This window comes from Nothobranchius furzeri, chromosome 7, assembly GCF_043380555.1.
Source record: "Nothobranchius furzeri strain GRZ-AD chromosome 7, NfurGRZ-RIMD1, whole genome shotgun sequence".
Taxonomy (NCBI): Eukaryota; Metazoa; Chordata; class Actinopteri; order Cyprinodontiformes; family Nothobranchiidae; genus Nothobranchius; species Nothobranchius furzeri.
In genome coordinates this window covers 52672449-52696457 of record NC_091747.1, presented here as the reverse complement: position 1 = coordinate 52696457, position 24009 = coordinate 52672449, and the positions used below count along the sequence as shown (strand labels likewise).

General features: G+C 44.1%; 1 protein-coding gene across 2 annotated transcripts in view; it reads left to right on the top strand.

The window, feature by feature from the left end:
• The window catches only part of trpa1b (transient receptor potential cation channel, subfamily A, member 1b), a 40133-nt gene that overhangs the window by 2574 nt on the left and 13550 nt on the right, over positions 1-24009 (top strand). For both annotated transcript variants that reach the window (XM_054751134.2, XM_015955272.3), the window contains exons 3-12: positions 1337-1499; positions 1653-1828; positions 3466-3573; positions 3660-3768; positions 4107-4252; positions 4976-5112; positions 13134-13182; positions 15817-15916; positions 15991-16091; positions 19113-19288. In XM_054751134.2, the coding sequence (XP_054607109.2) occupies positions 1337-1499; positions 1653-1828; positions 3466-3573; positions 3660-3768; positions 4107-4252; positions 4976-5112; positions 13134-13182; positions 15817-15916; positions 15991-16091; positions 19113-19288 (1265 nt within the window). The remainder of the gene's footprint in view (positions 1-1336; positions 1500-1652; positions 1829-3465; positions 3574-3659; positions 3769-4106; positions 4253-4975; positions 5113-13133; positions 13183-15816; positions 15917-15990; positions 16092-19112; positions 19289-24009) is intronic.

The following is a 24009-nucleotide window of genomic DNA, read 5'->3' as shown; positions in this document are numbered from 1 at the left end:
CATTAATAAACAAAGGGTCTCTTTAGTAACGTTCCCATTATTAAGTACATTAAGTGTCCTGAAGGTTAGAACAAATGGCCAGGGGATGTCTGCTCAGTAATGCATTACATAATATGGTTAAGAAGTAGCTAATACTTTATTTATTAGTTTATTAATGTTTAATAATGCACAAAGTTACGTTAATAAAGGGACCCTTCTTGGAAATTGTTACTGAACCTTTTTTGGAGGGTATTTTATACTCTTTTTTTAAATTATCGATGTTTATGTACATAAAATACTCGTAGTTGCTTATATGTTAATCTGAGGTTGATGCAACAGTCTTCTTTAATCCAAGGCCTGAACAAACAAATGAACGGAGTTTCAGCCTCGAAGCTAATTCGAGCCCGTCTTTTGAATCAGAGCCGCTAATTACAACTATCTCCCTTTAGTAAATGTTAATCTGAATAAAAGACATTTTATTTAAGTTTTGTTTATTTAAGCAGTCAAACCTTAGTCAACACAATTCAGGGTGTGTGGATCGTATTCATGCAGCAACAAGAACACTGTATGGTAGGAAATCAATACACTCTAAAAATGAAATGTTGAATTAAATTAAACTACATTCTACGTTTTTGGCCACTGGTATCTCCCGCTCCGTCTGTGCTAGCTTAAATGTTCCTTGATACTTTTTATGATCCGTTTTTATCTGTTAAACATTTTGGTTAACAAGTTGTTATTTTTAAGTGCTATATAAATAAACTATTATTGAATAATAAGGGATCACATTTGCAGCAGTGACTCGTTAAATGCAGCAACGATGCCTGCCGCAATTTAGCAATGCTGGTGCTTAAAGGGTTAAAGTTATATACGTTTACTTTTAACGTGACAATTAATAACAATGTATATTACTCTTCACATTTGAGCAACTAGGTTTAGTATCGCCAGTCGAATCAAGTCAACTTAATTCAACGTTTTATTTATACAGTGTAGGATTATGAAGGTACTTATACTAACATATTTTGTCTAATTTGCAGCTTTATTCTAATTTCAATTAGTTTGAAAAAGTACAAAGAGTACAAATGACTTAAGGGTTATAGAATTTTATAGCAGGGTCTCTTACAATTTCTGATGAAACCAGAAGTAAATAAGAAAATGTTTATTCTTCTGTCCTCTTGCTTAATCAATTAATTTATATGTAATCAGCAAAATGGAGAATGCTATAATGGTATGCCCAGAATTGTTGCAGCTCATCAGTAGTTGTTACAGCATAATGTGTAAGCAAAACACACAGCAAAATACACACATGCATGGACTGGATTCATAACTCTATTATGTTACAATCAATATCACTATGCAGTTGGCAGAGAAGGGTGACCTGGCTCTCCTGGAGAACCTGGTAAGGAAGAGTCCAGAGGTCCTTGGTGAGAAAGATGAATGTGGAGCGAGTCCCCTCCATCACGCCGCCGCGGGAGGCCACGTCACCCTCATCCAATTTATCAGCTCCGTCATAGACGCCCAGGGTAAGCACACCTCACCATCCATCATAAAACACGCAGCAGCATCGGACTTTGCGCTTCAAGTTACTTTAATTTTTAGTTTATTTTTATGCATTCTTGATGCACATCATACGAGGGAGGATTTGAATGAGTTTGCATGTGTTTGTGGTGTCGCAGCCTTAAACAGCTGTGATGATCGGGGTAACGTGGCCCTGCACTGGGCCGTGGAGAGGAACATGGCAGACAGCTGCAGGGCTCTTCTGGACCTGGGGGCTGACCCAAACATCCTCAACACGGCCCTGCTGTCCCCCCTGCACTTGGCTGTCAGCCTCGGACACAACAACCTGGTCGGGGTGAGAAAGCCGAGACTCGAGAATGTCCACATTGCACAACAGTTCTATGAGCGATGGTGGCCTTTACTTGGCATCAAACATATAGAGTGGATTTAAGGTCTAATATTAATTTCTTTTTCCTATTTTTATACTTGTAGAAATGTATTATTATCATCGTTGTTGTTATTATATTGATTTGCTATGAAGGTTGGCTGAAAATACGGATTTGTATAAGACTATTTACATAAAGTTTTAGGACTTTATGGCATTTAAAGAGAACGAAACAAGAAAAAGAATTGTTCATAATTTTACCAAATTTTTTCTTTTTTTTAAAAAATGCTAAAGACTCAAAAATCTATGTGGAAAAAATTAAGTAATTTTTCATAAACTGACGGTATAGTGGTGAGTAAAATGTCAAAGCATACACTGTAAAAAAGAATACATTGGAGGATCTGAACTATTCTGTAAAAATCCAGGAGAATGTTAATTCCATAAAAACAATCACAGTTCTAAATTAGAAAATTAATTAAGTCCGATTTCTTTGTTAAAGAGACAATGTGTAGTTTTAACTGTTAATCTCAGAAAATATCCATTGAATTGTTGTTGAAAATGAATTAAATGATTCCCAGTTGCTGAGAAATATCGGCGGCGTCATAACATAACCATAAAAACCACGTAAACAATACATGTGAGTGGGTCGAAGTCTTTGGGCGACTTCATATTAGATGCCATGCTTCCTTCTACAGGAGCCTGTGAGGACAAAATGCATTTAAATCAAATGAAATCAACTTTATTTATAAAGCGCTTTCACATGCCCAAAGCAGACAAACAAAGCGATGTACACCAATAAAAAAACACAGCAATAAAACATATATAACCGTTAAAATACAATAAGAATTCCCGAGTACAGTTTAGCAATCCAGATCAGCCCTGTTTCCAGAATCAGATCCAGAAACATTCAAAGTGACGCTACCCACCCAATCCCAACTTCAATGTCCAAACGCCAACGAGAACAGAAGGGTTTTTAGTCGGCTTTTAAAGCTCTCAAGTGATTGGGCCTGCTTCACATCGGCTGGCAGCTCATCCCAAAGCCTTGGTCCCAGCACTGAGAAAGTACGGCTCCCACGAGACTTCAAGCTGTACCTGGGCACAGTTAATAGTCTGGTCAGCTGACCTAAGGGAACGCAACGGGACATGCCGGTTTGTAACCGCTACAAATCTTTCGCCATTCATAAACATTGTTGATTTACACATTTACGATTTTGCTCATTGCCGGAGACGAAAGGGAGTCTGATGTGTTTGTCATTTTAATAGAGATTGCACCTACTTGAATTTATTAGTTTTTCAATTAATTAAAATAGAAACTCCATTTATTTAACACAAAAGAAACTCCTATAACAAATTTAATGTATTTAATTTATTTATTTTCTTTGAGTATTTGCTTTTGGATAAAAAAAAATATGGATCTCATTTAATTGTAAATTCAAGTTATTTTTGTCATCTTAATTATTTTTTGCGTGTTTGAGACGATCATGAAAAATCTGTTATTTGAACCAGGAAATAGCTGTTTTTTAACAGTGTATGTAACAAAAAAAATACCCTCCCTAACCCTGCAGACTGGATGGAGTAAATGATTATTTTAATTTCTGTCCCTACAGCTGCTTTTGTCGTACTGCGAGACCAACTGTAACCTAGAGGGAGATCTTGGAAACACCCCTCTGATCCTGGCCTGCTCCATCAATAACTGCGAGGCTTTGAGCATATTGGTATGAGCCGAAAGACCAAATACATTTTGCATCTGACACTTTTTGCTCCCTGCTCATCTTCCTTCGTACTCTGCTGCTGATCACAGATAAAACACAGGGCTCAGCTCTGCCAACAGAACAAGCTTGGACACTTTGCCATGCACGCTGCTGCCTTCGCTGGTGCAAAGAAAGCCATGGAAGTCATCCTGAAGGCTGGTACTGAGAAAATAATCGACCATCACTAAAACAAAAGCGCTTACAATATGCTAAATGTTTTCCAAGGCCAAACAGCTAGTTAGGCTGAAAGACAATTAGAGTTCAGCTTCGACCCGAGAGCCTCGAGAGACATTTAGTTTAAAAAAAAGCTCGTTATTGGAAGGTCTTGGGTTAGTCGCAGAAAGTTTACTTGGAGCACAAAATATGTGCAGTGTTTCTACATAATCATTTACTCCTTTGTCTAAAGACAAAGACGTTTACAGGACTCGGCCTTACAAACGTTTGGATCCCAGTTATAATCAATGCTATGTAACAATTTCATTCTCTGCTTCTGGCAGGAGAGGAAAACGGCCACTCTGCAGAAAAACACATCAACTATTTAGACAAGTCCAACAGCAGCCCTCTCCATCTGGCTGTACGTGGCGGGAATATCGAGGCCATCCGCCTCTGCATCGCCACCGGAGCCAAAATAGACCAGCAACAGGTACCCGCACCACAAAAGAGAGCATGTAAATTCCTGCAGTCACCTGCCTAGGGTCTTGCTTTCCATAAACAATCACTATTGCAGACACTCATTTGGTTACCACCACAGGTTTTCCAATCACAGACCATGACAATCATAAACACACACATAATAAATGTTGCGACCCATCTTCCATCTGTCCATTGCACATTTCGACAGATTTGCATTGTGTTCATTTTTTTTTAAATCATCATTTGGTTTGTTTTTATTCTAAAACCCATTTGCCTACACAAGTACAGCATTTTCCTGCCCAATTATCAGAGCCTACATGCTGCTCGAGCACGTCACTCCTATCACACCCATCTGGGAGTGATTGTCATGCCTGGCCCTGGGCTAGTGGCCAGAGCTACAGCAGGAATAGCGAGTATAGTAATAGCTTCAGTTGGCTAAATTGATACAAATTACCTCCACTTACACTGTGGAGCAGAGTGAGTGCAATCAGTGGCCCCCTCCTGCCAGTCCTGGTTATCTCATTTGAAGACTTTTGCTATCGCCCCTAAGTTCAGCCAGCAAGTCTAGAAGACTCTTTGCTCTAATGTTACTCCTTAAATTGTGCAATAAGTTTCTTTACTTGCATACTCATCCTTGCATCTGCGTTTATGTCCGTCCTCTAACTCCGTCTACCATTGTGTCTGATTATTTCAAACCCCTCTTTCGCTCCCTGATAACATTTATCTGCTCTAGAACGACCGCTGCACACCTCTTCATTTGGCTTGCACCCAGGGTGCTATCGAAGTGGTCAAATTGATGCTCTCCACTGTTGACCAAGTGGAGGATGTCATCAATCTAACTGATGGAGCGTGCCAGACCCCTCTACACAGGTGGGTTTTACTCATCAGTGAACATGACTGGATGCACTTTCGCTGTGGCGTCTACTTGAGAAGCTGTTTGTAAGTTAGAACGCTACAAACTTAAAAGTTACTTATAAAAAGACAGAAAGTAAAATAAGTTCAAATCCATTTTTCAAAAACAAACCCATCAGTTGCACTCCTCAAAGACTGGAAGAGCTTTGAACTCTCACAAGGAGAAAAAAGCAATGAGCTGACTAGTCTGGCGACTATTCCCTAACCAGGGTATGAAGTAGGAGAAGTCTGATCTAGCAAAAGATGAAAATAATACTTGGAACTTTCCAGGTAAAAGTCCCACACGCATCATCACACACTGGTGAAATTACAGCTTCGCATTTGGCCCATCCTCGTGGGGAGCGGTGAGCTGTGGCTGTGGCTGTGCTCGGGAGCAATTTGGTGGTTCTACCCGCCCAATCCAACCGTTTAAAGCTGAGTTTCAAGCAGGGAGGCACTGGGTCCCATTTTTGGGGTCTTTGGTATGACCCGACCAGGATTTGAACCCGGATGTCCCAATCCCTGGGCGAACACTCAGCCACTAAGCCACAGAGAGTGACCTAGCGTACGGCGTAAGCTGGCGTACGTAACATGACGTCATCAATGAGAGGAAGAGGAGATTTTTAAATATGTACAGCTTTATCTTTTAACTTTAACCGTTTTATTCGCCACTGGTCCAGAACATTTAAAAATGTTGCCCGAACAAATTTCACCAAGATTATTCAAACGGGCCTTATTTTCTAAATAAAAGCCCAGTCTAGCTATTTACTTCAAAAGCTTGCAATTAAAGCAGAGTTAAATGAAGACGTAGTGTGTATGATGCAGGATTATATTAACATTAGTCACATCATGCTCAGAGCAGTTTATCTCTCAAGCAGAAGAACAAAATGAGTATAAAATGTGATTTTAAAGTGACAATGTGTAGTTTTTACCATTAATCTCTGGAAATATTCATCAAAATGTTGTTTCAAATGAATTAAATGATGCTCAGTTTTGGAAATTCATTGGTAGTTTCATAACAAACAACCATAAGAATCGGGTCTAAGTCTCTGGGCGCCGCCATATAGGATGCAATGTTTCCTTCTATGGGAGCTCGTGAGGACAAAATGCATTTACTGATTTGTAACAAACGGTTACAAAACTTGCATTCATAATGTTTTACACATTTACCTCTTCATTACCAGTGATGAAAGGGATCTGATGTGTGATGTTTTGCTGAAGGTTGAATGATCTAACCAAGTACTCATTCGAAAATTGTAGGGATTTTTGACCCTAATTACCCTTACCCTATTGGTAAGGTCTTACTCAAACACAAAAATACTGCTTGCTTGCAATGATTTAGGCGTGTACTGCCCCAACATCACCAGACCATACCATACCACTTTATTTGTTGAGCGCTTTTAACACGGCATTACAACCGACCAAAGCGCTGCACGTAAAAACAAATAAATAAAAAACACAAGCTGAAATTGTCGTGTATATCATATGAAGTAAAAAAGATAAAACAGTTAAGAACAACAAACTAAAACCAATTGAACAAGTTAAACCAGAATTTAAAAACACATTTAAAATCAAACAAACAAGTTGGAAAAACTAAAGATGAGTTCATGCTTTAGGAGTTGAAGGCCAGGGAGAAGTAGTGGGTTTTCAGGCGTGACCTAAAAACGGCAATAGAGGGTGCTTGCCTAACCTGAAGAGGTAATGAGTTCCTCAATTTTGGGGCACAGACATAAAAACGTTGGTTACGTATTGTAACCCCAGATTCTATGAGTCTAGTCGCAGCCCTTAAGCTAGCTGCTATTGGAAGGATGATCTCCGCATCAGCCAATCATGAAGAGCTTAAATGTACGCCCACCAATAGTGGGCCTCCTCGTGGTATATAACCGCAGTGACCCCACTGCTCACCTCCAATGGCTCTTATTCCCATCATAACCAGTGGGGCCAGTGGCTTAAGGGCTGCGACTAGACTCATAGAATCTGGGGTTACAATACGTAACCAACGTTCTATTTCGTCTAGTCTTAGCCCTTAAGCTAGCTGCTATTGGAATAAAGCGCAGCTGGATGGGTTTACGCCCCACTGGTTAACACAACCAATGGACACACCCAATCAAATCTCCTCTAGTGGGGGACGTTCAGCCTCAGACCAGGCCTAAAGACTGAGGCAGGTACATAAGAGAGGGGCCCCCACTAAAAAACATCATCCACAAGAGGATAAAATCCATCTCAGCAAGGCCAATGAGGTGCCATAAGCATTCATTCAGCCTGCTGGGGTCCAAGCACTGAACGAGTGATGGATCCAGAAGACACATCTCGTAAATAATAACGAGTAAAGGAACAGGGTGAAGCCCATGAAGCAGCCTGACAAATGTCTTCCATTGACACACCACTGAGGAGCGCCATCGAAGAGGAAATCCCTCTGGCTGAGTGAGCCCTGAGTGCCTCAGGGGGATCCCGCCCTGATGATGTGTAAGCGAGGGAAATGGCGTCACACAGCCAGCGTGAAAGGCACTGGGCCGACAGCGCCTGACCAAGGGAAGACTCCCTGTAGTGCACAAACAGGTTTTGTGAGCGACGAATCTCCGAAGTGCGTGACACATACCGTACAAGCGCGCGCACCGGGCAGAGAAGGTGAGAAGCCGCCTCCTCCTCAGAATTATGGGGAGGAGGAAAAAGTCCAGCCAATGAAATTGACCTGGATTTGAAGGAAGCATTAATGCTTTTGGGCACAAAGGCTGGGTTGGGGCATAAAACAGCAGACCCGCCATCCTCCCGGATCCTGAGGCATGCGGGAGCCACTGAGAGGGCGGTTAGGTCACTCACTCTCTTAACTGATGCTAGCGCCAGCAGCAATGCAGTTTTAAGCGACAGGAACTTGAGTGAGACCTGGTCCAAGGATTCAAATGGAGCTCAGATAAGCCGTGCAGAACCACCGTTAGATCCCATTGGGGAAAAAGCGGGCGGGACACAGGTCTGTTCCTTCTGACACCTTTTAGAAAACGTTTTGTGAGGGGATGATTGAAAACAGATCTATCTCCAAAACCCTGATGACATGATGAGATAGCTGCAGCATATGTCTTAACAGTGCTGAATGCGAGGCCCCTGTCCATCAGTATCTGCAAAAACGATAGGACATCCGCCAGCTGGCAGGAGAGCGCTTGAACATTCCGTTCTGCGCACCAGTTCTGGAAAGCTGCCCATTTAGCAGCGTAAGAGGCAATGGTAGAGGGCGCCCGCGCACTCTGAATCGTGGCCACCACATCATGCGGCAGCCCAGAAGCCTCTAAGCGTGACCGCTCAGCGGCCAGACCCACAGCCGTTGGCCTATTTCCAGAGGATGTTTGATTATCCCATCCGCCTGGAGAAGGGCGTCCGCTCTCCACGGGAGCCTCCACGGGGAGCCGGACACTAGCGCTTGCAGGTCCGGAAACCATGACGCGGACACGCGCCTGGGAGCCACCAGAATCACCGAGAGCTGTTCCGACCGAATTTGGTCCAGGAGACGGGGAATCAGAGGGACTGGTGGAAACGCGTAAAGGAGCGTTCGAGGCCAGGGCTGGTGTGAGAAGGCGTCCGCCCCGAGCGGGGGTCCGTCCCGGGGACTCAGGGAAAACCACAGGCGACACTGAGCGTTTTCGCGAGCCGCGAACAGATCCACAGACGGTTCCCCGAACCTGATCCAGATCTGTGATATCAGTGCAGGATGTAGACGCCAGTCGGAGTCGCGGGGTCCCCCTCTCGACAGAATGTCTGCCGCTACATTCAGTACCCCCGGAATGTAGATGGCTCTGATGGACAGCAGGTGGACATGTGTCCAACACAGTAAATCTGTGGCGACACGCAACAGTGGGAGGGATCGAACTCCCCCTTGGCGATTTATGTAGGCTGCCGCTACCCGGTTGTCTGTGTGAACTTCGACATGACGGCCCTCGAGAAGGGCAGCGAAGTGTCTGATCACATTCCTCACTGTCATAAGCTCCAACACATTTATGTGCTCGTGCGTGTGGGAGGGCCAGCGATCTGCCACCGTATGGGACAAGCACGTGCCCCCCCACCCCGACAGTGACGCATCCGTAAACACAGATACGTGTGACGCAGGACGTCCGATGGGAACCCCGCGTGAGAGGATGCAGGGGTTCCCCCAGTGAGCGAGGTCCCCGCCCACTGAAGGGGGAATCCTCAACATACGTCTCTTCTGACGTATTGGGTGTACCCGGAGGCGGACGAACCAGCGTTGCAAGCGCCTCGTGCGCAGCAAACCTAGCGGCACTACTGAATGGGCTGCGGACATCATGCCCAGGAGTTTCATGACTAACCGGGCTCTCACGATCTTGCGGGGTTGAACACGGGAGATCACCGTGGAGAGATCTGCCGCTCTTGCAGGCGACAAACGTGCTCTCATTAGGGAGGCGTCCAACTCCACCCCGAGATACACAATCGACTGGGATGGAAGGATGGAGCTCTTTTCCCAGTTTATAGAAAACCCTAGGGTCGACAGATGCTCTGTCAACCTTCTGGTTTGCTGTGACGCCTCGTCCTCGGACCGAGCGCACAGGAGAAGATCGTCCAGGTAAAATAAGACCCTCGTTCCCTCCGTGCGCAGTGGCTGCAGCGCGGTCTCCAGACATTTGGAGAAAGTGCGCGGGGCTAGCGAGTAGCCGAAAGGGAGGCGATTGAACTGATATTGAACTCCCTTGAACGAAAAACGCAGAAACTTCCGGTGGTTTGGAACTACTGGTATGTGGAAGTATGCGTCTTTCAGGTCGATTGACGTGAACCAATCCCCGGGGCGCACATATTCCAGGACTTGTCTCATCGTTAACATGCGGAAATGCATTACTGCTATGGAGCAGTTGAACAGGGACAGGTCGAGAATCGGCCTCATTCCTCCCGACTTCTTCGGTACTACGAAGTAGCGGGAGTAGAAACCAGAGAGTTCTTGTCCGCGAGGGACTCGGGAAATAGCGTCTTTGGACAGAAGTTCCCGCAGCTCCAGCTCTAGCGCCTGAGACTGTACTTGCGATGTGAACGTCGTCTCCACGATCCCGTTGAAGGGAGGTGGAGTGGCCTGAAAATGAAGTGTGTGACCGCAATGAATGGTGTCCGAAATCCATTTGCTCATGATGCAAAGGCGGCGCCACTCGTGCGCGCGTTCCGACAGTGGACGCGTGTGCGCGGTCACGTGAACAACGTCTGAGGGTTGTGCATGCGCCCTTACCGCCGTCGCCCGTACCAGAGAACTGGGGGCGACCCATGGAGGGCTGCGCTCGAAAGGGCAAGTGAGAAACAGCTGGAACAGGCTGGTCCACACCGCGGAGCGTGGAGTCCGAGAGTGAAGGACGAGTGGGAGCCGGGCCTGTGCACGGGGGCGACAGAGTGCTAGCGGATGGAGCCGCGCACTGTGCCGCCGCGCGTGGTCGAGACAGCGACATGACATCCCGCCCCACCCAACGGCGTGGGGAGAGCGGGACGAGTTGGGCCTGGCCGGATGCTGGGGCCAGAGCGCAAATGGAGCGCACCCTTACGGCTGGCCGTGTATTATGACTACCTGCAGGAACATGTGTGCGTGCAGCAGTGCTTGGTGTGGGGAACATGTGTGAGAACTCGGCAGAGGATTCTGCGGAGGACTGTAGGATTGTGCTCTTTGAGTGACGTTTTTTGGGTTTTATTTCAAAACCAACAACATCAGAACAATCATGTACACACACATTCCCCCCAAAGAGTCACTTCCGTGGCTGCTTTCGGCGAGGCTCCTGCACCTGGGACTGCCAAGACGGCGTCTGCTGGCCCCGCCGGAACCGTTGTCCGCCATCTCGCTGGTCCCGCTGATGTGGAGCCGAAGCGGGAGGCCGGCTCCGTGGAGCGGGCGGTGCAGCTGGACGTCTGAAGCTTCCGCGCCGTTCGTCCCATCCTCTGGCTGAACGGCCGGAGTGCGAGGCTGACCGAGGGTGAACCAGTTCTCGCACCGTAGCCGATAGTTCGGCCGTCTTCTGAGCCCTCTCAATGACGCCCCTAAGATGGGGACCAAACAGAACATCGGTGGTGATGGGGCCATCCAGCATCTCCCTTTGCAGATGTTCCGGAATGGAGGGCAGGGCCTTCAGCCAGATCGCTCGCTGGATGAGGGTCTGCCAGGCAGCGATGCGAGCAGAACCGGTGAGCACAGCAGCACACAGATTGAGGATGGCATCAGCAGTCTTAGTTATGACGGCTTTCGACTCCTCGGGAGCTTCCAGCTCCTCCATCATCTTGGAGGCAAGAAGGGCGATGTTATTCCCTGCAGCGCCGGTCTGAAAGGCACACTGATGTGCGCGGTCGGTGAGCCGCGTCAGCAGCTGGTCATGTTTTGAAGCGGGAACAGCTCGCGGGCCAGCGAGGTGGTTCTTGGCGCCGAACAGCGAGGCCAAATCCGGTTCTAGTGGAGGAACGGACGGCCAGCCTTGGTCGGAAAACCCCTCGACCTTGGTGATGGGCGCATATGTGGAGACTGGCGCCTTGAGCTTGGCAGGCTCGGAGAAGGCGGCAGACCAGCAGCTCATAGCAGCGGGGAAGCGCGGCCAGACAGGGTCTGGACAGCGTGTCTGAGTTGCCCCGAAAATTCCCGCCAAATCATCCGCTTCAGGCAGGGCCGGTTCTGGCACAGCTAGCCCCTTGCGGGCTGCTGACGCAGAAATGATGGCGGGCAGCTCCTGGAGCAGTGCTCTTACTGCTGGCAGGGAGGAGCGAGAAGCCACTGGGGCAGAAGGACCCGCTGAGCGAAGCTCGTCGACCTCCGTTATGTCTAGGAGGGACGCCGCCTCATCGTAGTTTTCGCTGTCAGTGACGTCATCCAGCCGGTTGAAGCCAGCCGGCTCCTGACCGGCGTCGAAGAAAACCAAAGCCTTGTCCAGCGGGTAGGAGTCAGCCACCGGAAATTCTTCATCGGCGGCGGGAGTGAAGCACTCGACCCGGCGAATCTTCTCCGCCACGGGCAGAGCGGCACAGAACGGGCACGAGGCCTGCGGGGTCAAGGCCAGGCCAGCGTGGTGAGCCCCGAGACAGACCTCAAACTTAGCGTGCAGGTCGCCGCTGGAAATGGAGCCCGTCTGGCAGGTCGGACAGGGTCTGGTGTCGCTGGACATGGCTGGTAAGTCGTCTTCGGATAATTTGCTCTTTTGAGATAATATTTGCTCTTTAATAAAGCTCTCAAGCTTGGCATGAAGAGAAAAAGGAGGTGAGCAGTGGGGTCACTGCGGTTATATACCACGAGGGGGCCCACTATTGGTGGGCGTACATTTAAGCTCTTCATGATTGGCTGATGCGGAGATCATCCTTCCAATAGCAGCTAGCTTAAGGGCTAAGACTAGACGAAATAGAACCCTCACTCTGCGGGTCTTCAAATGTGCCTTAGGGACAGTTAGGAGGAGCTGATCTTTAGACCTAAGTGCACGAGGAGGGCGGTAGTAATAGAGGAGTTCACACAGATAGGGAGGTGCCTGGCTGTTCAAAGATTTGAATGCAAGAAGCAGAATTTTGAAATTGATTATGAACTGAACGGGCAACCAGTGGAGTGATTTAAGAGTGGGTGTAATGTGCTGTCTTCTGTCAGCTCCAGTCAGGAACCTTGCTGCTGAGTTCTGGACAAGCTGAAGTCTAGACAGAGCAGCTTTACTGATACCGTACAAGCAGGATTTGGAATATTCAAGCCGAGAAGTGATGAAGGCGTGAATCACAGATTGTTGAAGACAGACACTCAGGATGGGCTTTAGTTTAGAAATTCGCCCGAGGTGGTAAAAACAGGACCTGACTGACAGGACCAGAGAAAGTACACACTGTCACTTTAAGGAGCATGTTCACTGAGAAACCATTTTTCATTTGTCCTTTTAAAAGATGACACAGCAAATCCAGTTGTTATGTCATAGTCTGACAAATCCTCTTTTTTGTTTGTTCGAACATCCAACAGATTAAGACTCTGGCTGACAGAGTTGAGTGTTGCTTTACAATAACTCTGTTTGCATTTCCAGAGCTACAGTGTTTGACCATGCAGAGCTGGCGGAGTTTCTCATTTCTTTGGTAAATATAACACACACAAACACACGTGGTCATGCTGCACATCTATAATGCTTCAGTCTCAGGGATCGAGTTATTAATATTAGATTTTACTGTAAATGCAAAAATGTTACCTTAATTTCCAATTTTTTAAAAAGCACTGAAATAAACAAACCCAGCTAAGTTTACAATACCCTGGAATTTATTAGGTCCGATCATTAATTTGTTCTCATTGCTAATTATTGTCCAACCTATTACTCATATTAAACACATCGAACAGCTTGGTAAATGTTCAAAGTGGTGATAGTTGCCTGCAGAACATCTGTGGCCATCTGTCGCTCTCATAGAGACTGTTTGAGTAGAGGCTAGTTGCTAGGAGGGAGCTGGGAGTTGATTTAATATAAACTCATTTTGTTAGCAAACACTGCAACAGGATGTAAACTTGAGTGTGTTTGGTTTCCAAACAATAAAATGGTGACACGATTCGACAGATTTTGGAAGAGATTTTGATCTTTATAATCTTTAACACAGAAAGAATGATTATTAAATTAAAAGGTAAAATAAGTAAGAACACAAAACGGTCTATTGTTTCATTCATGTTGGAAGGAAGGTTATATTGAAACATTCCAATCCCAGGCAGCTGGGGGGGGGGTCAGTTTTTCTCCTTTTAAAAGAGCTAAAGAGGAACAAGGTTATTGTTTACAATCTGTGAGCCTTGTGGGGTTGCCAAGATAACGCTGCTGTGCTTGCATTTGAAATTCAACAACGGCAGGAAACAAACTCCTGAGTTGTTTAGAAACCCAGAGCCAGTAAACAGGAGTGGCCCAGAAGTTATTTCTTGTGCCCCTAATAAGCCATGACATCTTTTTATTTTGCTAGAATATTGGGCGAAGAAGGCTAGAGGCTAACGCAGTGCTAAAAATGCTAACGGTAAATTTGAAGCAAATAGTCGGCTCTAAAAATATCTTAAGCTGCTTTGTCAGTGACCAACAATTTGGTATTACAGTGAAATGTGCATGTGAAGTGAATTGTGAGTCAGTTTTAGCTTTTTACTTTATTTAATGACTTGTTACTCATTATAGCAAAGCAGCAAACAACCACACTTCCTCCAATGCCAGAGACATGTTACTGTGATAATTGTAGCAAGTACTGTAAAACACCCAAGAGTGCTAACACCAGATATACCAATGTATTTATCTACTTATCAGCTAACTGTCACCTTCACTTGCCATCTAGATTTTTCTGGTGCTGATCCATAGTTGGCAACAGCCATGAAACTCACATAGGGTGAGAGGGTCACTTTTTGTTCAGAAAAATGGACTGCAGTACCACAATTTGACCACAGGATGTCACTCTTACTTCATTATTTACATATTGCACCTTTAATCTAACAGAAGAAACCTGCTTTGGCATTCATAAAAGAACAATGAAAACTGATAGAATTGTAAAGGTCTGTTATAGTTTGAAAAATGTTTGTGTGTTTACTAAAACCAATTATGTGCAGTCCTGTAAAAAACTGTCAAAATCGAAAGAAAATCCATCCATCTTCTGAACCCGCTTAGTCCACATAGGGTCGCGGGGGGGCTGGTGCCTATCTCCAGCAGTCAACGGGCAAGTAGGCGGGGTACACCCTGGACAGAGAGCCAGTCCATCGCAGGGCAACACAGAGACACACAGGACAAACAACCATGCACACACACTCACACCTAAGGACAATTTAGACAGACCAATCAACCTAACAGTCATGTTTTTGGACTGTGGGAGGAAGCCGGAGTACCCGGAGAGAACCCACGCGTGCACAGGGAGAACATGCAAACTCCATGCAGAAATATCCCAGGCCGGGAAGCGAACCCAGTACCTTCTCGCTGCAAGGCAACAGCTCTAACCACTGCGCCACCCCGAAAGAAAATAACTATTATTATTAAGACCATCTGAAAAGATGTCAAGACGTCCTGGAAACTTGGAGGCAAAATATTAGAAAGTAAGGGATGACTTAAGACTTTTGCACTGTGTACATTTATGGCTTATTATTTCTAAGTGACCTGCTTGAACCTTTTAGAAGTGTGAATCTTGTAAGAAAAGCTTCATAAATATGCACTTAACATCCACTCCTATATTAATGGGGAGGTTTCCTAGGATTAAAACTGCCTGGAAAATATATAAAAAACAACTGCCTCTCCACAGCTGACTAAATATCAAACAGTAGGAACTTGTTATATAAAACAATCCCTTGCTTTTACAACGAGAAGTATTTTTAGATGAGGAGCGTTTTCTAAGCTGAACTTAATCTCTGAGCATCAATTGCAAGATTTTTAGATGTCTGCGTAAGCTTGAAGTGGATGAAAACCCAAATTAGATATAAAAGTTCTGCTGTTTTTGTTTGTATGTAAATGCAAAACCTGTATATATATGAAATGATCCCTCACTAATATTTCCCATTTTCATTTGCATGAAATTCCCATAAATTCTCACTAGTGCCGCCTTGTGAACCTCATATTTAACATGTGATCCCATCTATAGTCCATTTAGCCTCCTTTTCATACTCGACACTAACATGCAAATATGCACACAGCAAAGTTTCACATTGTTTCTAATAACTACATCAGCATGTGCCAAAATGAAGCAGGTATTCTCGGCCTCTGTGCCTTTTCTCCACAGGGTGCAGACCTGAACAGCACTGACTGTAAGGGAAACACTCCCTTGCTGCTGGCAACCAGCTGTGGAGCGTGGAAAACTGTAGCCCTGCTGCTGTCGAAAGGTGAGACAGAACGCTGTGCATCCCTACCAGGAGAGTGTGAACAGCTTGTAAGCATATGCTCGTGTCTGTTTAAGGAGCCAATGTTAACATGAAAGACAAATGTGGATGCAACTTCCTTCACCTGGCCATTCTGCAGCCCAAAGGACTGAAGAATCTGCCAGAAGAAGTCCTACAGGTACCCAGGGTTGTTTAGAAATGGAACATTGTGTCGCTGAGAGGAAAATGTCGTTAACAAACTGGAATCTAATTATTCTCTGGCTTGAGTGATCGGACTTTAGCTCAACTTTGATTGTTGATCAAGGTTTTTTCTACCTCAAGGGGACATTGGTGTCACAGACATAACTGCATATAAATATTTATTATAAAATTAAATATGCAAATGTTACAGAAGCACATTGCAAGATGTGAATCAGCTAAATAAAACAAGCCTGTAGACTTGCTAAATAAAAACCTAAAAATCCTCTGGAAAAATGAAGGTGTGAAGGCACTACTACTGGCAAAAGTTTTAGTTTACACGTTTGTGGGTACAACACTATTTATAAGGGAGGGAATTGCTTATTTCAGAAAGACAATGTTAGATCTTGCAGGACATATGACATTTTATTGTACGTTATAATAGTTTTATTGTTGATAAAAAAACATTAATTAAGTTGTTTTCACAAAATCCCTCTAAAAAAGCTATTTAAGAAGTTTTATTCTAGTTTTATTCTTTTTCAGTACCTTCCAGAATGAGCCATTTCAGGTTTCAGTCGCTTTGAGAAAACAAGCTGGAGCTGGCAAACGCCAGTATTATCAACCAGTATCCAACTTACCATTTTTAAGCAAAATTTTAGAAAAGCTTGTTTTAATTGAACTTAATGATTTTATCGACACCCCCATAATGTCTTTGAAAATTTTCAGTCTGGTTTTGGGATGAACCACAGCACCGAGACGTCCCTTCTGAAGATTTTAAATGATTTTAGAGTAAATTATGATAAACGGAAGGTAACTGTGTTGGTTCTACTGGATCTAAGTGCTGCCTTTGACACAGTAGACCACACTATTCTTTTAACTCGTTTGAAACGGATCGGCCTCTCTGGTGCTGTTTGCCGATGGTTCACTTCCTACCTCACAGAGAGGATTTTTATGGTGAGTCTGGATACTTGTTCCTCTATGGTTCATGGGATTACATGTGGTGTGCCCCAGGGTTCAGTTTTAGGCCCAGTGCTTTTTAACCTTTATATGCTCCCTCTTGGCAGTGTCATCAGGAGACATGAGGTGAATTTCCACAGTTACGCTGATGATACACAGTTGTACATCTCTGTGTCTCCTGATTACACACGGCCAATGGACGCACATTTTAACTGTATTTTAGACATTAAATCCTGGATGGCAGAAAACTTTCTCCAGCTCAACTTTCTCCAGCTCAACCAGGATAAAACTGAAGTTTTAGTTATTGGTCCTGAGGCCCAGAGAGAGAAACTTTTACCAAAATTACAATCACTGTCTCTTAATCCATCTTCACAAGTGAAGAACCTGGGTGTCATCCTTGACTCTGAGCTGACTTTTATCCATCATACTAAAAATATCACCAAAATAGGTTTTTATCATCTAAAGAACATCGCCAGAGTCCGCCCCATTCTCTCTCTGGCCAATACGGAGACGCTGATGCATGCTTTTATCACCAGTAGGATAGATTACTGCAATGCCCTTCTTTCTGGTCTTCCTAAAAAGAGGATTTCAGGTTTACAACTATTACAAAACTCAGCAGCACGTGTCCTGACGAAGACCAGGAGGTGGGGGCGCATCACTCCAGTTTTAGAATCACTGCATTGGCTCCCTGTATGTTTCAGGATAGATTTTAAAATACTTTTAACGTTTTTTAAGTGTCTTAATCGTCTTGGGCCTTCTTATCTTTCAGAACTGCTTTTATCGTATAAACCCACGCGGTCTCTGCGTTCCTCTGGCAGCCGTCTCCTTGTCATCCCTAAAGTCAGGACTCATATTCATGGCGAGGCGTCCTTCCAGTATTACGGCCCTTGCCTCTGGAATGAGCTGCCAGGGGACCTCAGAGCCACAGAGAACGTTCATGTTTTAGAAACAGGCTCAAGACCCATCTTTTAGCTTAGCTTTTAACTGATTACTATAACTTTTTTAATAAATTTATTAATTAGTTAGGTTATTTATTTATCTATTTATTTATTTTATGTATTCTTTTTTAAACCGAGTTATTATTTATTTATATATATATATTTTAAACCATAGATTAATGATCAACAATATTTTAATGTCTATATAACTTTTTATTTACAATTTTGATTTTAGCTCTCATTATTTTATATTTTAACCTTAATTTAACCTTTTTCCAGTGTTTCCTCTGTGGGAGCCCTCTGCCCCGGGGGCGGTGGTCGGCTGTGGTGGCCTGGGTGCTTTCCAGGTGTGCCTAGGTGAAGGTGGGGTCTCCGCCCTCCCTGCCCTGGGCGCCCTGTGTCGGTGCCTCTGCTGCTGCTGTGGATCTTCTGCTGTCGGGGCGGATGGCTCCCCTGATGGCGTTTCCTTATCTTAGTTGGTCTGGCTCATCTAAACTCAGTCCATTGTGCTTTTTCCATGTGTGTGTGTGTGTGTGTGGGGGGGGGGGGGGGGGGGGGGGCATGTGTGCACGTGTGTGTGTGTGCCGGAGGATGAGTGTTGTGAAGGGGTTTTTAAATTCTGGGGATGGGAGGGAATGTGGGTATGTGGGGCCTTTTTACATGCATTGTATGATTAAGTGCTATATAAATAAAGTTTGATTTGATTTGATTTGATCTATTGACATAAAAAAATTACAGAAGGTAACAAAAGACGTTCCATATAGTAGTGGAGCCACTTGTTTTGCAATTGTGAGGCTGAGCCAGCATACATAGTTGGGCACGATATGGAATATGTATGGGCAGTGTGGGTCTCAACTGGTTTCGCCCATTGTTTGCATGGTAGCCCCACAAAGATTTTAATGGACCAAGCAATGGATGAGTCAACCCATCAGGGTCCTTCTGAAAAGCCATGTAGTTAAAATCTAACTGGGCAAATCCCTGTGAGGCAACAATGGAAACTGCGGACAAAACTAGTTGAAACCCATACGGTTTGCTTATATATAGTCCATATGCTGGCAGGGCAGTAGCCCACTTGCAGACCCACCCTGATGTCTAGGTGCTAACTCTTAACTCCTGTCTGACTTCAGTGTAGCAACGTGAAGGTGTTGCTGAGCTGTGAAGATAACGAGGGCTGCACCCCGCTGCACTATGCCTGCAGACTGGGTATCCATGACTCAGTGAAGAACATGTTGGGCCTCTCGGGGCAGGTCGGCCTTGCTTGCAAGTCCAAGGACAAGAAATCTGCTCTGCACTTTGCTGCGCAGTAAGTTTGACTGGTCCCCGAGGGGCGTGATCTACCAATAATGCAAACACTGGTTTGACTGGATCATTTCTGGATTTTCTGAGTTGACACACATTTGTTTCTACCCAGTTTCCACTGGAATCCCATTTTTGTTCCCATTTTGTTGGAGACGCACAAAAAAAGCTAAAAAGCACCACTCTGACTTTGATCGATGATGGCAAAAGAGAAGAAATTATCCATCCAAAAGATTGCCTCCTCAGAATAAGACTGACTTTTGATCCAAACCCATAAAACAAAGATTTCACTTCATCTCTGTAGTTAAACACCAGTAGACGGGTGATAAACGACAGCTGTGGCTGCATCTAAGTTTCATCACACTGTCCGCTTGTTTTACCCCAGTGAGAAATCTCTGCACTCACAAGCCTTCTTTTGAAGATGAATTGTGGTAACACGGCTATAATTCAGTGACCTGAAGTAGCCGTCATAAGAATGGAATTCAATTAGCCAAGAACATGTGAAGAATCGCTGTAAAAAAGTGTAAAAAAAGTGAACATCAAACATTATTTCTATAGATTTTTCTATCATGCACATCCATTTCATTAGTGCCAGAGGGCAGAAGATGACCACGATGACATCATACCACAAAATACTGCTTAAAAGCTTCAGACACAGATAAAGATCCTTATCCCAACAGCTTTTAGCCCCAGAAGTTGTTACTGCACCCATTCAGGTTTACGCCTTTAAAACTACATATTCATATTATTTCTTATTTATTAGAAAATAATAGAACACAGTAGAATAGAATAGACGTTATTGATCCCACAGTGGGGAAATTCACTCATTACAGCAACACATACACTTACAGAAAAGGAAGAAAAATAATAAGATTACAGGTAAACACACAGAGGCAATAAGCTATTATTATAACCTTCAACCACTAAAACCAACGAATTAAAAGAAAACATGGGTTTCCAGAGCTAAGCAGCATAAGGGACACAAACATACTTATGTATACCTGGTACTGTACAAGTACTGAACACATACTGAATATGGCATTAATGTTATTGTGTAACAATATGAGGCCAGTACCAGTCAAACTAGGGTGTTATACACGCACTTACATGCATTAACGCTGTTTTAGTTTGTTTTCTGCCTTTTGAAGCTATAACGATTCGTTAGTTACATCTTACGTAATGAACCATAAAATGTGAGATTCCATAGAAAATATGAAATCAATTTGATGTATCTTTGAATATTACTTTTAACAGAAGATCGGAACTTTTTAGGGATTAGGTAACACTTCGTATTAACCCTGAGTCAAAAGAGAGAGAGAGAGAGCAGTTTTAAAGTTTAAGAAGATTTATTTCTAAACAGTTTAAACAAGACTAACTAACTTTAAACACTGTGATGAATGGATCTAGGTGTGAATGAGGCAAGATGGATGGTGGAAGGTGGAATGTTGTTATCAGAACTCTCGTTTCCGGAGAAGCATTAGTTCTGTGTGGGAGTGAATGTTTTGCTCTAAACTACATTTGGAGTTTCATAAACCACATTCAGACGCCATATTGCCGCTCTACATACCCTTGGCGGAGACTTCAGTTTTAGATCCAGAATGCCAGGTCCTCGGACCCCTCTCTTGGTACCGGAGCCGATGAAACAGCGTACGGTACGACAGACTAGTCTTGGAATGCCTCCAGGTAAGCAACAGGTGTTCGACAGCGTCGGCGGGACCCTAACGGGTCAGTGAGTTCAGCTCTGAAGGAGCGTTGCGTTCAGGTGTAGCTTGCAACAGGTTTTATTGTCCAGCTTGTCAAGGTTCTTTGTGGTTAAAAAGTTACGAGTGGCCGGCTCGAAACTCTAGAACGTTTGAACACTGAGTTAAGGATGACGTGGGAATTAGTTTTATAATTCAGATGTTTTGATTTATGGTTGAATCAGGATTTGACAACCAAAAGGGTTTTTTTTATAAACACCGCACAGACCACGCCACGCGTCAGAAAGGAAAGCTCTGATTGGACAGACAAAATGAATGTGTCATGTGATCTTAACATTACGTGTGATCAGTCTAGTGTCTAGTTTAAAGTTATATTACTTATTATATACTGTCATAGGATTATAATATCAAGTAATTAATATTCTCATTTCACAGATTGATTGAACATTGGGCTTCACATGATTATTTGGACTAACAAAGTTATTTGATTATTATTTAAAGAAAAATAGTTTTTGATCTTCTTTCTTGTGTTGTAGGGGGAGGCAAATAGCTAGTGAAAACAGTTTAGATGCAGAGGCATCAAAGGCCTTGAGCAATATCTCAAGGAGATTAGTTCTTCATGAGGTGAGAGGGGAGATGACCTTTAGGTGGAAAACACTCCCTTCATGACGTTACAACGCGATCGCTTATGTGTTTAGAAGTTGTTTCATTGGATACTTTAGTAATCTGTTGGGACTGATGTGCTAACAGTAAATCCAAATAAAGCAGGGGACAAAGTGCATAACTGTGATTGCTGGTTTCGGATTATGTTGGTATTAGAAATTAAGATTTACAGTATGTTGGTATATACGATGTTAACAATCTTTAAGAAAATCTAACTACAATAGGTAAGATAATGATTATCTAGATGTTTACTCAGAACATTTCAGAATGGACAAATTCATTTAATTCAGAACTACAGGTCATAATATTATGGCTAACTGGTGATAGAGGTCCAGATAGCGTTTTGAGCTAAAATAAAGGGGAAGAAATGATATCCACGACTATTGTCATAAATTTCAGGCACAAACTGTTAAAAACGCTGTATGTTGGCTTGATCTAAAGTTATGTCACATCTCATTGAGGAAGCAGGACTGAAATACAGACTAGCAAGGATCAGCTGGATGGGAAACAAAACCTAAAATTTTAATAAAAACAAAAATCTCCCGAAAACAGATAAACAAAATATCACAGTATCAGAGGACAACACCCTAACCCAAAACAGATAATATTAAAGAATTCCTGTTTGGTTCTCCAACGCCACCATCTAGAGGCAGAAAAATGCACTACTTCCTTGTTTATGGCTAATGCTAACAGATAATGCTAATGGCTAATGCTGAGTGGTGCTCAATTTAAGTTGCATGGGGTTCTATGGGAAAGGGGAGAGGCTTAGTAAAATAATAAAATAAAACTACATGTTGCCTACATTAGGGCTGCAACAACGAATCGATAAATTCGATGAAAATCGATTACTAAAAGCGTTGGCAACGAATTGCGTCATCGATTCGTTGTGTCGCACAACTCTTCCAAAAGCGCCCCCCCCCCCCCCCCCCCCCCCTTCCCGCCCGCCGTTGCGCGCAGACCAGAGCAAGTCAGATCAGCGTGTGGGAGAGCCGCAGATCAGCGCGAGGGAGAGCCGGCAGATCAGCGCGAGGGAGAGCCGCAGATCAGCGTGAGGGAGAGCCAGTACCGGCAGATCAGCGCGAGGGAGAGCCGGCAGACTTGCGCTGCTGCGAACCGGTTCCGCATTGTCGCGCAGCGATCCAGGCAGCTGCTTCCAGCGCACGGTCCATTCTCAAAGTGGCGCAACCAAAAAACTATAATTAGCACACGATCGTTCATGTCCGCACATGTTCTCTATTTTCTGTCTTATTTGTGCCTGAAGCTCGCTACTGCGGAGCTCATCACCTGTGCTGTGGTGATTTCACCTCACTGACGCAGCATCGAAAACGCGCTCTGCGCTTTGCGGTCAGGAGATCCCTTTGATCTGCTCAAAAGTAACTGATGAGGTGAAAAGGTAAGAATCCAGGCAACAGATTTTCTGGAGAATTATGAGGAGATGCAGGAAGATGAGAGACAGACAGGACAGGAAAATAGTTAAATAAAAACAAGAAAACAAAACAAAGTGTTGAAAAGTCAAATGTAGGTAGATTTATCTCCACGACACGTTTTTACCAGTAAAAAACAATAAGTTATACACATGTCATATTTATACATCTGATACAATTCAGATCACCTTCAAAACTCAGTCACACACCCAGGGCCGTTTCAAGACATTTTGGGGGCCAAGGCAAAATGCCCCCCCCCCCCCCCCCCATAACTGGGCTCCCCAGAAGCCTCTGTGTAATTCATGCCCTCTCCAGTAGTGTTAGTTATATGGTGTTTATAAAAGCCCCTCAGACATTACTGACATGTTCTAATATTATCAGATGAAAAACTAAATTATCAGACATGCTGTCTCATCTGCTTCTTTTAAAAACTTGCAAAAAGTAACAAAACCATTTGAAAGCCACTATTTGTGGATTCTCTGAAAGTTTCCATGGAGTGTGTGACAACTTATTTTTTCATTGATCCTATCGTCTAATCTCACAGCTGAAACAAGCATCCTTAATAATCTGTGCACAGGAAGCTTACCGATGCTGTAGTAAAACAAAAGGTATAATAATTTATTATTAATAAAACCTTGTTGCAGCACTAAAGCAGAAAAATTAGATTTTGCATTAAATATGCAAAATATTTACATATGAATAGTTTTAGAGCCCTTTAATTGGCAGAATCTGATATTAATTTAGTTCTTACAAAAAATGGGTCCCAACATGGTTTGTGTGGCATTGCCATAGTGTGACGTCATAGGCACAGATCCCCTGTCCTCTTGTTTGGAAATGGAAATATGGTCACCCTATATTAAACAAACTGTCCACCCGGGCTTTTGCGCTGCACAGAGACGCTTCGCTGCCTACGACTGAATGTCAGTTGAGAGTCAGTCTCA